Raw genomic sequence first — 12,829 nt, forward strand, 5'->3', positions numbered from 1 at the left:
CCCACGGATGGGGGGGGACGCCTGCAGAACTCAGTCATCGCTGCTGTTCTCTGCGCCGGCAGCCACCGAGTCAGGCCTGCCCTGAGCGCTGTTCACGTCCACGCAGGGTGGGGAAGGAAGTGAGCTCTCTAACAGTCCTCCTGATCTAAGTGCCTGGCCTTCAGCATGGTCTGAACATGCGGTTATGATAGCTCTAATAATGTTATTAATGATCGTGAACAGGAACAGCCCATTTGTGGTGCTCTTTCCGCGTGGGAGGCACTGGGCTAGAGCACCTCACACAGGGGGTCACTCCCATTTTATCATTACTGACACGGTGAGTGACCAGTCCGGTCATGATGATACCTGAGGTCCACACAGGTTAGGAGACCTGCCTGAGGCCAAGCAGCTAATCTAAACTCGGGTCTGCCTGCCTCCAAAATCCCTGCCCTTCACACAGAAGCATCAGAGAAAGCTCAGACTCACAGGAACATTCCTCGCCAGGTCCCCCTTGAGGCAACCTTGCTGGGTTGCTCTGACGTAAGAGCCAGGAATCTGCACGGCTGTAAATCAGCTAAATGAAGAAATAAATCACCAAGTCGTCTCGAGCTGGAGACCTCTGACTGGAGCGGCATGGAGGGCCACCCCTGCGCACCTGCGCCCGTGTCCCCCGCCGCCTTCACCCAGCCCACCCACTCCCCTGGGCCCCAGGGGCCGCGCACGGCCAAGTCCACAACCCCGGCTACCGGCCACCAGCTGCCCGCCGTCCCAGGGGGCGGCCATCGGCTGCAGGGCAGGAGAGGAGAGGAACGAGGGAGGGGAGGCCTATTTCCCTACAGCCAGTGGCCTCCAGGCCGGCCACAGGAGCCCACACGGGTGGTCACAGAAAGACAAGGTGTCACTGCGCTACTCACAAGCTTTAAGGAACCAGCTGTGGGCTACTCTTCAAGGTCCATGCTCTTTTGTCAGAGTGAGCCTCGTAGAGGCCGGGAGCTCCGTGGAGGCTGGGCCTCGCAAGCCCTGCAGCCAGGAGGGGCGGGAGCCTGGCGGGCAGAGCCCCTGCAGGTGCTAGGGGAGTGGACGCCCCGGGGCCCGGCCCCTCTGCCGGGATGTGCCTGGTTCAAGGGGACATGAGGGACTGGAAGATGTGCCGGAATCAGAACGAATTTCCCTCGCTCCAAAGGTTCTGGGCTTATCTAACTTCTGCAAATTCAATCTCTTAGGCGAATCAGGAAGCCTATTATTTAAAGCAAGCCTGGGAGGAAAAAAAAAAGAGAAGTCATTCGAACAGCCAGCTAATGATCTCCTAAGGGTCTCTTGCTGAGATTTTGGATCCCTGCGCGAAAGGCCTCTTCAAGTGCAGATTCATAGTCTCACCACGAGCTAAAGCAAAATACCCTGGGGAAGGTGGGTGTGCTGCCCATGCTAACGCGGGGCCCGGGGTCTCCTGTGGGATCCAGGCCCCGGACAGGGAGAGGAGAGGAGCCAAAGCCGCGGGAGAGGGTAGGGCGCCCCTTCGGGGCTGCGCTCTCAGTCCCCTCGGGTGATATCCTTGAGGTGACTTCTCCAGAACGAACAAAGGGAGGAAAGGCCCCTTCCGCCAGCCGGGCACCAAGACACCAAGCCGACGACGGGCGTGAAGCCCGACCCTCCAAGGGCCCCTGAATAAATACAGATGCGTTCGGAAGGCGTGGTTGCCCCTTCCCACAGAAACACGCACGAGCCCGTCGGGTCTTCTGCAAGTGGGTCACCCTCGGAACAGAACCGTGGAGAAGGAATGATGAATCACGGACACAAAAGCTGGGGATCTGCTGGGGCTGGAGAGAAGCGCTGCCCGCACGGCGAGGCCACCGCCACGGCCCGGCACGCGTGCTCCGAGGGCCCGGAGGAGACGCCGAAGCAAAGGGCGCCCTGCCGACCCCCAAAACGCACTTCACCCACTTCGGCTTCAACAAGTCTATTCCGAGGAGCTGCACTCTCCCGAGTGGGATAGTCCCACACTGGCTGCCTTAAATTGCAAGCCAATACTCTGTTCCCTTTCTAGAAACACCACCCTGCCTGTGCCTCATGTCAACCACTCTTCACGACACGTTCTGTTTTCCTCATTCCCAGTCGGTCAAACCCAGGCAGAAGTCCTAAGCGTCCCTCCCTTAATGGCACCGTCGTATTCTCTCCGGGAAAACTGAGAGCAAAGAAGTCAGGTCTTTAACTTCACCTTCCCTGGGAAAGGAGCTGCTTTGCTCCTCCCGGGAGAAACCCATCCTGAGAGTCAGAACCATAAACACCATTCACAACCAGCACACGGGTCCCACCACCCGAGGGCACCCACTACAGCCTTCCTGGGACTTCCGAATCGTCTAGTTACGGATCCTGTGAATCACAGACACAGAAGTTATAAAACAGCAACACACGGTTACGTTTTCAGAATGCTTCTAAAAGCTCTCTCTCCTTTCCACCACCACCGTGGTGTGTGCGGCTGGCTGACCCTCGCCACGTCTTCTCACGATCTTCCAGGATCAAGAGATTCCTGGCCAAGAGACAAAAGCAGGATCGGCCCACTCCCCGGTGGATGCGGGTGAAAAACGGTACTAAAATCAGGTACAACTCTGAGGAGGCGATGGACACATATTTGCACACTTACTAAAGCCACATGAGGGTCCCATGTTCCTATCCTATCACTCTGCAAACATTCCTACTCCTCTCCCTAAACAATCCCTAAACAATGGACATGTTTTACTGGGGAAATGGTTGTTCTCTGTTACTGTGCCCCCACACCAGTAGGTTGGTTCAGTAATAAATGTGTGAGACCTTCAGCTGGGGAAAAAAAAAAAAAAAAACACCTCCAAAATCAAGTCCATCCTTTCACAAAAAAGAAACAGAAGCAAGCAAGCAAGAGTTTGGGATTAGTGATACTCAGAGGGAACCTCCGCACCTCCCCCAGTGTCTGGTATGAGCGCATGCACACCTGGTTAATGGTTAATGGCTTGCTGGTAAAGTAAACACACGAGTTAATCAAATATTGTCTTCGGTAATTTGCCTTTGGCACCGAGGCACCGAAAGTCAGTTCTCTTTCCCTCTGCATTTGCTTTCTCCGATTGGGTCAGTGTTTCTGTCATCAAACACCTCGCCCTTCCACAGTCTCTGCATCAAACGGAAGGTTCGAACAACTTCTGTGGATGGCACTGGTAAACACTGAAGATAAACTGAATCACAAATGCCTTCTCTCCTGTTTTTCTAGATTAAAATGTTTCAGCCAAAATACCCTCCACCCGTCTTCCACCTCATGCTCTGGGTTATTTGCTTGTTTGGGTTTCTACTTGCAAATCCGCTTGATTCACACCTTCTCGAATCCGGGGGTCCACTTCTGTAGCTGCTTGTGTCCAGAGGACCCCTGAGGACTCGGACACCTGAGGACGTGTGCTGAGGGGCTTAATCTGCCTACTCCCACCTTAACCCACACGGAGTAATCACTGCCCCAGCTCAGGTTCCAACACTACCTTCCAAGAAGGCTGCGCTGATTTTCAGCGTCCTTTCTACACATTTATTTATTTATTTATTTGAGAGAGAGAGAGTGAGAGGGAACACAAGCAGGGGGAGTGGGAGAAGCAGGCTTCCCGCCGAGCAGGGAGCCCGATGAGGGGGCTCGATCCCAGGACCCTGGGATCACGACCTGAGCCGAAGGCAGACGCTTCACTGACTGAGCCACCCAGGCACCCTCTACAAATATTTCTAAGGGATTCCAACGCATTCCCTCAATGGCTTGTATTCACAACATACTTAACAAAGTATGTAACACAAATGGAAAGCACGTGCTAACCTTCAAGCTTTCAGTCGGGCTTAGGTTCTCAATTGTAGAGAACCTCTCCTCATTGTTTCCATACCAACTGCAGGAGGACTAGATATTCACGTCCGCTCCCCCAAAATTCACATGTTGAAACCTAACCCCCAAAGTGATGGTATCAGGAGGTGGGGCCTCTGGGAAGTGGTTAGGTCCTGAGGGTTAGGGTTTGGAGCCCGTCTGGGCGGGGGGGGGGGGGGGGGGGGGTTAGTGCCCTCATTAAAGCTGCCCAAGAACGCTCCCCCGTCCCTTCTGCCGAGTGCAAATACAATGAGAAGTCAGCAGTCTGCAACCAGGAAGAGGGTCCTCTCTCTGGACCCCAACAACGCTGCTGCCCTGATCTCAGATGTCCAGCCTCCGGAACCGGGAGGAATACATGTCTGTTGTCTATGGACCACCCGGTCTGTGGTATCTCCTTACAGCAGCCCAAATGGACTAGGACACCAACTCACTTCTTCCACATTGGGTCCACACTCTTCCTGAATCCTTGAAAGCTACTTCTATTCCACACCTCTTCTAACAATTTCTCAAACGCTTAAAATAATCATCTACTGGCCAAAGAGCAATGAACACCCTTCTTGCCTTCACGTTTACTCCCCCCCCACAAACCTTTGTTTTGGACTACTTGCTCACGTCACCACTCCTTGCTAATGTCCCCCATGCACGTGGGTAGTACCCATACTGGGTAGTATCTATGTGGGAAGTCCTCCCTCAAGGACCGGGCAGCGCGTTACAGCATGCGCAGGGGCTAACGCAGACAGGGGCTGGACACAGATGAAGAGGAATATAAAGGAAGGGTTACTGTTACTCTTCTGTTTGAAACAGACACTTCACTGTCCCCAGAACAAACACATAATGGATCAGACCTCAGGTCAATACATCGTAAACCACCCCCCCTTTTTGGTCTATGGTTGTGTCCAAGGATATTAAAGCTTTGGAGGTAAAATAAGACCCAACTCTTGCTTGTAAGAGTCCAACTTAGGAAAAACTAAATTTATCTCATTTATTGACTTATGCGGCATCCATATGTGCTATTCATTAAACAAATATTTAACGTGTACCTATTATTTAGGGCATTGTTGGACATAGAGAAGACACAGAGTCCCTCCCTCAAGGGGCTTCCAATTTAGTGGGAAAGACCATTAAATAACAAGACGTAGTAAAAAAAAGCATGATAAGTGCAGGTCAAGGGGCTGAGTACCAAGTGTCCAGGAACACAAAGGGTCTCCGAATCCAATCAGGACCCGGTCAGGATCGAGTGTTTCCGACACAGGAGAAGGGCACACGCAAGAGGCTACAGGTGAGTGTGAGGAGGGAGGCAAGCACGGGGCCAGGTACTCCGGGGGAATGCAGCCTGAGTACAGAGACAGAGACCACGCAGGACAAGGCAGGCTCTCCCATCAGGATCGCGAGCAGTGTGGACCAGGAGGTCAGAAGAAAGATCCCCAAAGAAGGAGGTGGAAAAGGGGGGTCTGGCCCAGCCACAGAATGGGTACCTGTGGTGGAAGGCACTCCTGCCTTGGCGAGGACCTGAACAGAGCTGTAAACGGGCACAGAACAGGGCACCTTCCAGGCAAGGTGAAGGTAGGAGAACCGGAGAGAACAAGAGAGTCGGCTGAAGGAAGGCAGTGAGGAGACGGACCGGCTTCAGGGTCGGGTAACTCCCATGTTATTAGAGTAACTGAAACACATAAATGCACCTCTTGAGAAACCTGATAAACGGGAGCACCTGGTGTAGTGGGACGAGTGTGAAACCAGCGGTCAGGAGACCTACTGCGGACGCACCGTGAGACGGCCTTCCCGGGGCCTCGGTCAGACGCGGTGCATGCACAAGAGCAGGGTCCAGAAGTTAGGAAATACATTCTGTGCCTAGCAACCCACATTCTTCTGCTTTTCTAAAATATGAAATAGAATATATTATGCCATGCACGTTGCCCATAGAAAAAAGAGGGGTTTGTGAAACATGCTTCAGATACAGACGCGTACAGACAGATCTGATGTATACGTGTGTGCCTGATCGAGGCGTGACCTCTATGTGTTACTGTGGGGTCACCTTCCAAATAGTTGAAAAGCACACGGCAAGACGATCTGGAAGTTTCTTCAAATTCTAAGACTCTCACCGCAGCCTTTAAATTCTACCCCACTTTACAGATGTGTGAATCAATCTAGATACGAATTCTGCTGTAAAATTAAATAAATGGTAGGCAAAATTTAGATCTATCATCAGATGTTCCAAAATCGAATCGAATTGTTTACCCGAAAACAATGCCCTTAAACTAAATATGACAAAAGTCTCCAGGAAATAACTACCCCTAGCCTATTTTGTAACACCTAGCCACACCTGTATTTTCAGGGCAAAAGGCTGGCCTCATATCTGAAAGGCTTTCGTTCTAACGTAGTTACACACACATAGGAACAATGGTCTACAGAAATTCTCACATCTGGATACTCAAAGTAGGGTTTTAATGGTTCGTTTTTAAAAGATTCAATGCCAACCCTTATTCTTAATGCCTTTATCAACAGTACACTGTAGCAATGTATTGATTGTGTAGGACATATAGTTTTGAAACCCTTTACTGGAACAGGTGGCTTTCGACTACGTGTGGATCCCGACTCAGTGGATCTACTTGGATACATTCTCATGTGCCCAAACCACTTTCGAAAAACCATCATCCCAGTGAAGTCCTTCAGGACTCCCAGAGAACACAAATAACAATGTATATTAAATCCTAAATACCTTCCTGCCGGCATTTTCCCCAAAACGCAAAGGGTAATTTAGGAGCATAGGCATGAACAGGAGACATCATTCATGTTGGCAATCTGCATAAGCCATGCAAACGTATTTTAGAAAAACACGTAAGTGCCGGTTGCCAGAATCGTGCCAACGACTGGGGACTCTTTCAATGGGAAAAATCAGATAGCATTATAGACATGATCTCAGGTATTTTCACCACCATTGCTCTAGAGTAGGTGGGGAAAAGTCACAAATACCAAAACCAGAGCACAAACAGGTGATGTGACTTGCGCACTTGCCGCAGGTGTGCCTAAGATGAGAATAAAACTCTGGTTTTCTGACCCAGGAACCAGGCCGGCCATTTGGGCCTTGCACATCAAAGGCTCTCCCACCATAAATACTTTCCTGTCCTGTGAATGCTAATTCAAGGTCAAGCGAGTCCCCAAACCCTACCAGGTAAGATTCAAACTCAGCCCGGGCTTGTTTCTGAGGCTCTGTGGAAGGTGCCAGGCCGACAGCCACCAGCTACCTTCCTGCCCACACAGCACCAGCTACTCTGCACCCTCCCCCCCAGGAGACAAACTTCACACCAGGCGCCCCTCCAGCTGCCTCCAGGGCTGCCCACCCATGGCCCCTCGGAGCCCTTTACAACGGGAGCAAAGTCTTTGGAAGTCATCCCGTCCATCACACGCTATGGGAGCCCGAGGTCGAGAGGCTCCAGTGCCTTGCCCAAGGTCACTTCAGTCTGAGGACCTTCAGGCTCTGGCGGCCAGCTCACACAAACTCAGCGCGAACCAAGTTGTTTCTGCCCAGCACTTAAGCCACCCCCACGCCTCCACTTGCGGTGACCAGAGCCACAAAAGACCCAGCCAGCTGGCCGGGGGCACCCAGGCGTGCCTGAACAGGCAAACCCCCCGGGTCTGAGCTCACAGGGAACCTGAGGGCTGGTGGGATTTGGGGAGGGCATGCATGGGAGAAGGCCAGGCTGGAGAAGAAAAGCGAATGCACAGGGGCCTGGGGGCGGGGGGGGGGTCACACTCTGCTGGCGCACGGCCAGGGAGGAAGGGCCCCTCTCCCCGCGGGCCGCCCCACAGGCCCCCAGGGCGCCCGCCCGCCCTCCCCGCCTCCCGCGGCTGCAGGCCGGGCCCGGAGGCCCCCGGGGGGCTCACCGGGTGCGCAGCGCCTGCCAGGCGGCGTCGATGTCGGCGTACAGGTTCTTCTCGGAGGGCTTGCCCGAGCTGACGCCGTAGCCCGAGTAGTCGTAGGAGAAGATGTTGCAGTTGATGCGCGAGCCCAGGCCGATGTAGAAGCTGCACATCTGGCCCAGGTCCACCGCGTTGCCGTGGGAGAAGAGCAGCGTGTAGCGGCTGGAGGGCGCGCAGCGCACGAACATGCAGCCGAGCCGGTTGTCCCGGGCCGTGCGCGAGAAGAAGACCTCGACGGCGTCCAGCTCGCGCTGCGAGTACTGCCAGTCGGCGCGCTCGCTCAGGTGCAGGCTGCACGCGCCGGGCCCCGCGCCCTCCTCGGGCTGCGGCGGCGCCGGCTGGGCCGCGGCGGCGGCGGCGGCGGCCGGGGCCGGGGCCGGGGCCGGGGCCGGGGCGGGCGCGCCGGGGCCGCGCTGCTCGGGCGCCAGCACCGTGTAGGTGGGCTCGGGCGGCAGGAAGGCCAGCTTGGCGGCGATGCGGCTCGGGCAGGGCGGGCAGCAGAAGAGCCAGCACAGCTCGCCCAGCGAGAAGCCGTTCATCCTGGGGCCTGGCTCGGGCATCGGGGCGGCCTGGAGCCCCGCCGCCGGAGGCCGGGCGGGCGCGGGCGAGGACGCGGGCGAGCGAGCGAGCGCGGAGGGCGGCTGCGGCCCGCCCGCCCGGCGGCAGGAGGCGGGAGGCGGGGCGGGCAGCGCGGGAGGCGGGGCCGGCCCGGCGGGCGCGGCGCTCGGAGCCGGGGCGGGTCAGCGGCGGTGCCGCGGCCGGGGCGAGGCGCGGGCGGCCGGGGCCCGCGCGCGGCACACAAAGCCGGCGGCGGCGGCCATGGCTCCAGCGCGCCGCCCCCGCCCCCGCGCGCCCGCCGCCGCCGCCGCCGCCGCCGCCGCCGCCGCCACTTCCGGGTTACCGCGCGCCGGCGCCCCCGCGGGGACTCGGCGCGGGGCCCGGCACCTGGGCGGGGCTTCCCGCGGCCCCCTCCCTCCGCGGGCGCGGGCACCTGCCGGGCTGGGGAGCGCGCGCCCGTCCTCGGGACGCCCGGGCGCCCGGAGGGACCTCAGGTCCCCGGGCCGCCTCTGCTCCGGGGCGTGCTCGCGGGCAGCCGGGCCGCCCCCACGGGGGAGCCTGGAGGGGAGCGCGCCCGGCCCCGGGACGCACGTCCCCGGGACGCCCCTGCCGCCGGCGGGGTCTGTATGCCGGCAGCTGGGCCGAGCCCCGGAAGGGACGGTGGAAAGGGCGAGGGCATTCTCCCGCGTCGAGCTGTTCCCCTCCCTCCTCTCTCCCTTATCCAAATCCAAGTTCGCTCGTGGATGGAGGTTCTTGGGAATCTACTGAGAAGAACATTAATGGGTGGAGGAGAATGGACACGCACTGGAAATATTTGGCTCTTGGTGTCTGTGCTTTCTGAACTGCCCCTTCCTCACGTCTCAGCGTTAGGGGTCCTGCTGTTGAGGGCCAGCCAGCGCTGTGTGTCCCCGTTACAGGAGGCGGTTTCTGCATATGGAGCAACGGTGTTACCTTCCTAGGGGCATGATTGGGTCTTTAGGGTGTCCCTCTGTCTATAGGAGTGAGACAGGTCACACCTCACCTACCAGTGTACCGTGTGAGGTTGTCATTTCTGGTCCCGCGTGCGGCGAGTTTTCTAGGTGTCTTCTACAGGGCTAGTTTCTCGAGACTCGTCTTGGGTCCAAGATTTTTAAGTGGTCTTCATCATGAAAGATTTCTTACAATGATTTAATCCACTGTAATCTTGGCATTCACCTTTTAAGTGATTTTTTTTTTTTTCAAATATAACTCTCAGTGCTTGAACCTGAGCATGCTCTGGTGCCAATTTGACCGAGCATTCTGTATCTCCTTTTTGTCCCCTGTTTTGGCAGCTGAACCTCCCTTTCAGGAATTGACAGGAGATCCCCTTCCCGGACTGCCAGCAGGACAGTTAGAGAAGTGGAAGTTGGCAGCATCACCAGGTTGGACCTGTTGTTCTAACTAACAGATGTCCTGAGAATGTTAACTTTTGGTGTGGTTTTTCAAGGAGAAGTATTTTTAAGCACCCTCATCTAGATGAATTTGCTATTCAGATTGCAATAATCTTCAGGACCTGGTTTTAAAAGACCATTTCTTCACTGAAATAATTCTGGACGTTTTTGAATGATCCAAAAACTTAGGGAAAACCTGGTTGGTAAATCCTACAGACAAAGTATTTCTGAGTCTATTTTCAAGTTATTCACACTTGGTGAAGTTTTACCTAAAACCAGAATTTTAGCTTCACAGAATTGGGTTCCCTTCTTTAAAAAGGCTTATAACTCGGTACACTTCTGTATACTTTCCTTGGGTATGTACTTTGTTTCTTGTATTCAATTCTTCTGTATGTGTATGTAATTTTTTTTTATGCTCACAGCACCCAAGACTTTTGTGTGCCACAGTTACAAAGAGGAGTAAGACAGTCCCTTCTCTCAAGTACCCTACAATCTAATTAGAGCCTTAGGAGAAGATTCAGAACAGTTTTTCACATGCCTTTAAAGAAAAAAAAAATCAACTCCTCATAAAAGCTAAGGAGAGCATCTTCAGTCTTGGCTCAATGGTGGTATTTGTGTGGGGGGCTAAGTGATAGCCCAGTATTTTATTTCCTAATCTAAGTCAGAACAGGAACAGAATTTGGGGAACTGAGATGAAAGAGTGTCTAGTGGGCCCCTTTGTCTTCCTCAAATACTACTGCTCTCACGGGTCTTGACAATAGTTGAGTAACATGGGGTTCCCATTAGGGTGCTGTGAGGAGAGTCTCAAGGAGGTGTGCTCTGCGTGGCTGATGGAAAAGACAGGCTCAGTGTTCCAGATGGCCCGGGGCAGTGTTAACGTTTTCAGGAAAATTAAAAAGCCAGATATTTATTGACACCCTGCCTCGTTCCACAAAGGATTTATGGAGGGTCATGCAGTAGAATATCAGTGCATAAATAAGTAAATAACTAAAAGCTTGGCTTTTAGAAGGGATGCAGAGGTGGGTTGAAAGGGCAACCTTTGCTCAGAAAGCTGTGCTGGCTCAAGCTTGTGCAAATATTAAATTGAGACCCTCCAGTTGGGTGCCATAGAGCAGAGCTATCAAACCTTTTTCGCCTCATGCTACACATAGTCGTGGTAAAGTCTGTGCTGCCCCGGGGCTTGGCCTCCCCAGGCCTAAGGGGTTCGATATCTCAGCACACCTCTAACACATGCCCAACTGGTGTGTCCGTGTGCCTTGGCACGTTGATGGGAAAACTCTCACATGCAACGCAGAAAGAATACGTTTTCCCTATAAAAAGCAAAGGTCAGAGGTTACTAGCTATTTGTTTTGACCTTAAAGAATTTCTATGTGGCCCCTCACCTGCTACTAGAGAAAGTCTAGCTTTGAGTTTGGGTCAGCAAACATATTTATTAGGTATTTACCAGTAGTCAGTCACTGAGCTGATCTGGGGAACGCAAAGCTGGCCGAGACCCAGCCCCTCCTGCCCTCAAGAAGCTGCAAGTTGGCACAATTGCATCCTGCTAAACCAGCCAGGACTGGTAACCTGAACAATATTCCCAGTAGCTGAGTGTGCTGGTTTGTTATTTAATTGGCCCTTTCCACGCCCAACTTTTCCCGAACATTTCTTCCATATTAATCTGCCTGACGTCAAGTTGCTGGAGATCTAACTCAGTTTATCAAAGTAAAACTGTGTCAATAGTATAGAGGAGAATGATCGTTTTTAATTGGCCATAAGAGAAGGATACTCGTGCTTAAAAAAATGAATCTGGCTGTTCAGATGGATGATAAAAGAGGAATCTAAAATACATGGCCTGTTTTAATTTAGGAGATGCTCTGTGAAGACAAGGATCCTGTTTATTGTGGTCACCACTGCTCCCTGCCCCCCACCCCATGCCTGGCAGAGAGAAAATGCTCAGGAAATATCAATTAAATTGACAAATCAAAGAACGAATGGGTGATTTGATGAGTGCACCAAGAGACAAGCCCCGTGCCTTCTGGCTTGCGTGTTACTACTATCAGTCAGGCTTTGAGGAAGATAAGTGCAGTCTGTAGCCAAAGCCAGCATCACAGTGTGTTTCTAGCCTGTGCCCGTCCTCTGGCTAAGGAGCTGTGGCCTCCCCCTATCTGGCTTACTCGCAGAGCTGGGGTTTTGTTCTGGGTGACAGTGCTCCCAGTTCAGAGACGCAGTCATCCCCCTCCCCCGCTGTGCGAGTGGCCACGTGACTCAGTTCTGGCCAGTAGTCTCTAAGTGGAGAACTTTGGGGGGGAAAGACTGAACAGAGCCAGACTCATCTGGAATGTTCGCCTTTGCCCCCTCCGTTTCTTCCCCCTCGGCTTGCAGGAATTACTGGAGCTACAGCAACCACCTTTTGCAGCCATGAGAGCGAATTTCATAGCTGAAGATGGTGGACAAGAGATGAGAATCTAGAGGCTTCATGGCAGTGTTGAGTAGCTGCCCAGCCCGCCTTTGTCTGGGCTTCTTGTTAGGTGAGAAAAATAAACCACATTGTCATTGTAGTTGGATATTTTGTTACCTGTCGCGTGATGTAGTGATTAGGAATCCGTTCAAAAATTAGAAGCAAAAGATCTTACACTGTTCTCACCTGCTTTCTCAATAAGGACAAGGACTACTGTGTCGTTCAAGCGGTTACTCCTGGATCCCGCTTATTTCCCAGAGAAAAATATTAAAGTATGACTGGAGGTGGGATAGATTTTGGAGGAGATATCTATTAAACCAGCACATCTGAAATGTGAAAAAGAAAATAAAAGCTTATACTTTCGGAAAAAACAGCATAAATGACACTTCGAGGCTATTTCAGGGAACCTATATGGGTGTTCATTAGGGGAAGGGGTCTGCCGTTCAGCGAAGAGCTTTTGGAGCAAAGTGTCTTTTCCCAGAACCCTTTTCAGCCCCAGGGCTCTTATCAAAAGTGTTGTAAATGAGGTCGCTGGAATCCAGCTGGGGAGAGCTCATAGATCCACAAAATGCTGAGAAAGCCCTGCAAGAGATAAGGATTGAAAGAAATAAAACAACCACCACCCACAGATAAGTGTTTTCACAGTTCCATCCGTTGCCTGGATGA

General features: G+C 53.3%; 1 protein-coding gene across 1 annotated transcript in view; it reads right to left on the bottom strand.

Moving 5' to 3' along the window:
• ABHD17C (abhydrolase domain containing 17C, depalmitoylase) overlaps nt 1-8,388 on the bottom strand; it is a 40,779-nt gene extending 32,391 nt beyond the window's left edge. The window contains exon 1 of the mRNA XM_006746850.3: nt 7,721-8,388. Within this exon, the coding sequence (XP_006746913.2) occupies nt 7,721-8,316 (596 nt within the window). The 5' untranslated portion in view covers nt 8,317-8,388. The remainder of the gene's footprint in view (nt 1-7,720) is intronic.
• Nucleotides 8,389-12,829: the final 4,441 nt, after the last annotated feature.

This window comes from Leptonychotes weddellii, chromosome 9 (assembly GCF_054177405.1).
Source record: "Leptonychotes weddellii isolate Sample4059 chromosome 9, ASM5417740v2, whole genome shotgun sequence".
Taxonomy (NCBI): domain Eukaryota; kingdom Metazoa; phylum Chordata; class Mammalia; order Carnivora; family Phocidae; genus Leptonychotes; species Leptonychotes weddellii.